This window comes from Carlito syrichta, unplaced genomic scaffold, assembly GCF_000164805.1.
Source record: "Carlito syrichta isolate Samal-C Ts95f unplaced genomic scaffold, Tarsius_syrichta-2.0.1 Scaffold308136, whole genome shotgun sequence".
Classification (NCBI taxonomy): domain Eukaryota; kingdom Metazoa; phylum Chordata; class Mammalia; order Primates; family Tarsiidae; genus Carlito; species Carlito syrichta.
Window position 1 is genome coordinate 540,831 of NW_007252232.1, and position 4,154 is coordinate 544,984.

The window sequence follows — 4,154 nt, forward strand, 5'->3', positions numbered from 1 at the left end:
GCTGAATACATACCTAATTTAAAAAGACAAATAACTAAAAATATTAAACTTCTCACTCATGGTGGAAATTCAAGTGCTGGTTGTCCCCATCTGTTAGATCACAAGATCTAGATGCAAATGGGACATCTTGCAAAGGTTCAGCTTACACAGCGGATGAATAACATAGCAAGACCTCTGCTCTGCTGTGTGCCAGTTTACTTGCTTCCAGAGTCACTTGGTAGTGAAGAGGCAGACTGGAGGAGCTTGAATTCCACCTTCAAGTGAATTTCTCACTTCAAAAGAACTCAGGTTGCTGGTTGGAGTTCCCCTCTGAAATATTGTAAGTTGCTTCAATATTTAAATAAAAAAGAAGTGGGATCCCCTGGAGAACTGGGGTATGTGGGTATGGGCTGCATGAACGTGTGTGTGGCAATGTGAGGGCATTTAGGAAGAGAATTAATTTTGTTTCTGCAGAGACTCTGCAGACCTGCTACTCGCCGGCGAACATAACAGCTGAACTGAAATGTCAGACGGATTTGCACAGCTGACTCAAGTTGCCGAAAGGAGAGCGGCATAGTAGTTCCATAAATTGGCCCTGTCCAGTCAAGCCTTGCTTAATATAGATCCGGCCTGAGCTTAGCTGCGGTCACTCCTAGCTGCTCAGCAAACACCACTGAGGTTCTTGGGAAAAAATATCTCAAGGGTGTGTTGACCTGGAACACTTGTTAAGTGGGGAAACTTCTTGAGGGTTTCCCCCCCTCTTCCTTTTTAAAAGTCATCTTTGATTATTCTTCTTTTCTAGTAAAATAGAAACAGAAAAAATAATGTCAGAGCACAGCAGGAATTCAGATCAAGAAGAACTCCTTGATGAAGAGCTTAATGAAGATGAAATTTTGGCCAACTTATCCCCCGAAGAACTGAAGGAACTGCAATCGGAAATGGAAGTCATGGCCCCTGACCCTAGCCTTCCCGTGGGAATGATTCAAAAAGATCAAACCGACAAGCCACCAACAGGAAACTTTGATCACAAATCTCTTGTTGATTATATGTATTGGGAAAAGGCATCTAGGCGCATGCTGGAAGATGAACGTGTTCCTGTCACCTTTGTGAAATCTGAGGTAACCAAGGATTTTTATGCAACCCAGAAATGGCTGCCTGGGACTAGGCTGTGAGGTATCTGTGTTGTAACTGATTTCTCAGGACTCCAGTGTTGGTTATGTTTTGGTTTTGCCGCATTTAGATTAAATCATAATATCGAATCCTACTTTAGACATTTATGTGGTATAGTTACAAGGGAAAAAGTTGGTCATTTTTTGCAAACATGTCTTTCTCTTTTTAAGAATTGCTATTGGGGCCGGGCTCTGGCTCGGCCTGTAATCCCAGCACTTTGGGAAGCCGAGGTGAGTGAATTTCCTGAGCCGGCGGGTTCAAGACCAGCCTGGGCAAATTGGAGAGACCTTATCTCTACTATAAAAAAAATCAAAAAATTAGCCGGGCGTGGTAGTGCACGCCTGTAGTTCTAGCTACTTGGAAGACTGAGGTGGGAGGATCGCCGGAGCCCAGCAGGTTGACACTGGGGTGGCCGTGAGCATGACACTGCACTCCAGCCTGGGCAACAGAGTGAGACTCTGACTCAAAAAAAAAAGAAAAAAAAAGAATTGCTATTGGGTTTGCTGTGTAGGAAAATCTGTGTTCTATAGTCATGACACTTAGTGACTTGACTTATAACTCAGAAGTGGTTGTTGTTAACTCTTTGTTTGGATCATAGGACCCTTTGAGAACTGAATGAAAGCCCTGTATCCTCTCTCTCCAGCACATCCATATATATGCAGTACTTCATATATAATGTCAAAAGCTCCACAGTCCTCCTGAAGCCTAGTCACACACACTGCAATTAAACCAAGTCAAATAACTGAAAATGTCTAATACTCTCACCCGGCATTGGCTACTAGTGATGACATTAGGAATTGACAGCTATTAAGTTGTTTTAAAGATAGTTCTTTCTTAAATGATTTTTATCTAAATAAAATAAATTGTCATGGACCCTGTGAACTTATTGTATATCAGAATAATTAAATATTTGTTCTTATCCCATATATAATACTCCCCAAACCATGTTTTTTAATGTTCCACTTAAAAATGACTTAGCGAAAACAAAAACAGAGATCCACCCAGGTAAAGTCACTTTCAGTTATGCCTGCTGATTATAGATTTATCTTGTCACATTATTCTAATGTTGGCTATAATTAAGGAAAGTTGCTAACTGGTTTTTTGGTCAGGCGTGTTTAAATATGTACTGATATCAAGAAAATAAATAGCTGGCGTGCTCAGATTAGAGTTTAAGATACAATCTGCAGACAATTTACAATTAGAAGTCAACGAGTTAAAAGCCATTCCATATATATGCAAATTTCAGGGGCATAGAAATGAGTACCTAACATTTTTTCTTCCTGTGGTATAATTTAAACAGCTTGATTGTTGGCTCCCCCTGCTGGGCTAGATGAGAGATTCAGGGATGAAGATTTCAGGTGGTCCAGGTGATTATGTTGTCACTGTCAATTCCAACCTATAATATGTTGTGAGCATTAAGTTCTGGCTCAGTTAAACCTGTCTCAAATTGCTACACTAGATTTCAAAATGAAACCTATGGGGTACATATACATATAGAAAGCATAATAATTGATGTGTCAGAATCTAAGAAATATTGATAAAAGACTGCCATTTTCTTTCCCAGACAAAGAAATTATTTCTAAATGCACAAACCTGTTCCATTTTATTAGTGGCTCTGCTTCCTAGGCACTTTCTTTCAAAAGAAACTAGGCTAATGAGCCCAGGAGTAGAAACAGCAGTTTTCAAAGAACTGAGGTGATAACATCAAAATCAAGATTCGAAAAAGATATATTCCAAAATATCAAACTGCTCTTATTTCCCTAATATTATGTTATGTTCTCAAGGAAATGTAATGTACCGCTATACTAGATTATCAGACATTTTAGGAATGTAAATTTTAGAGCAATAAGGAAATTATTGTGCAACTCAGGGCTGTTGAATACAAAGATACCTATTCAGCACATAGAAACAAAGACTTCAGTATATTGATGAATAACTCTATAAAGTTTTCAAAACAATTTTCGAACTGCTTCTGGAATTGAGTATCATTTTTAAAAACAATACAAAGCCTGGGCATGGTAGCTCATGCCTATAATTCCAACACTTTGGGAGGCCAAGGTTGGAGGATTACTTGAACCCAGGAGTTTGAGACCAACCTAGGAAACATAGCAAGACCTCATTTCTACGAAAAAAAAAAAAAAATCATATAGCTGGTGTAGTGGCACGCGCCTGTAGTCCCAGCTACTTGAGAGGCAGAGGTGGGAGGACCACATGAGCCCAGGAGTTTGAGGCTGCAGTGAGTTGTGATTGTGCAACTACACTTCAGTCTAGATAGTATAGTGAAACCCTAACTAGAAAAACAAAACAAAACAAACAAACAAAAAATACAATCTGAAAACAAAATTAATTATGTTCATTTTAATACATACATGAGATGAAATAAACAGCTAAAAATGCGTTTGCATGTGTCTATAAACATATATCTCTATTTTGGTTGTATTTTTGGTTTACACAACTATTATGAGTACTTTTAAAATTCTGTGTACTTTGCAAAAAACAAACAAAAACAAAACTCAAACACTAGAAATATATACAGTAAAAAGTTAAAGTCCTCCAATGCTTCCCCTCCTAGGAGTTTTCTTAGGGTTATCTCTCTTCTTCAATCATAACCACTGCTGGACGCTGGTAATCCCAGCACTTTAAGAGGTGGGAGGATCGCTTGAGTCCAGAATTTTGAGCTTACAGTGAGCTATGATCGTACCACTGCACTCTAGCCTGGATGACAGAGAGCAACCCTGTCTTTTTTTTTAGAAAGTAGGATTTATTAAGAACACAGAAAATCTCCCACAATGGGAGGGGACCTGAAAGAGGTTGCCTTTAAAATCCAAAACAACGACAAAAAAACAACAATCCATTAATTTAGTAAACATCCCAACAGATTTTTTTCCCTATACATATAAAGGCCTTCCCTATACATATAAACTATATGTATAGTATTATTCCATACACACACACACACACACACACACACTATATATATAGTGTGTGTGTGTGTGTGTGTGTGT

The 4,154-nt window shown here is 38.7% G+C and overlaps 1 protein-coding gene across 1 annotated transcript in view; it reads left to right on the plus strand.

Moving 5' to 3' along the window:
• The first annotated feature begins 595 nt into the window (after positions 1 to 595).
• LMOD3 (leiomodin 3) overlaps positions 596 to 4,154 on the plus strand; it is a 15,474-nt gene continuing 11,915 nt past the window's right edge. The window contains exons 1-2 of the mRNA XM_008065029.2: positions 596 to 682; positions 782 to 1,097. Coding sequence (XP_008063220.1) covers positions 804 to 1,097 — 294 coding nt within the window. The 5' untranslated portion in view covers positions 596 to 682; positions 782 to 803. The remainder of the gene's footprint in view (positions 683 to 781; positions 1,098 to 4,154) is intronic.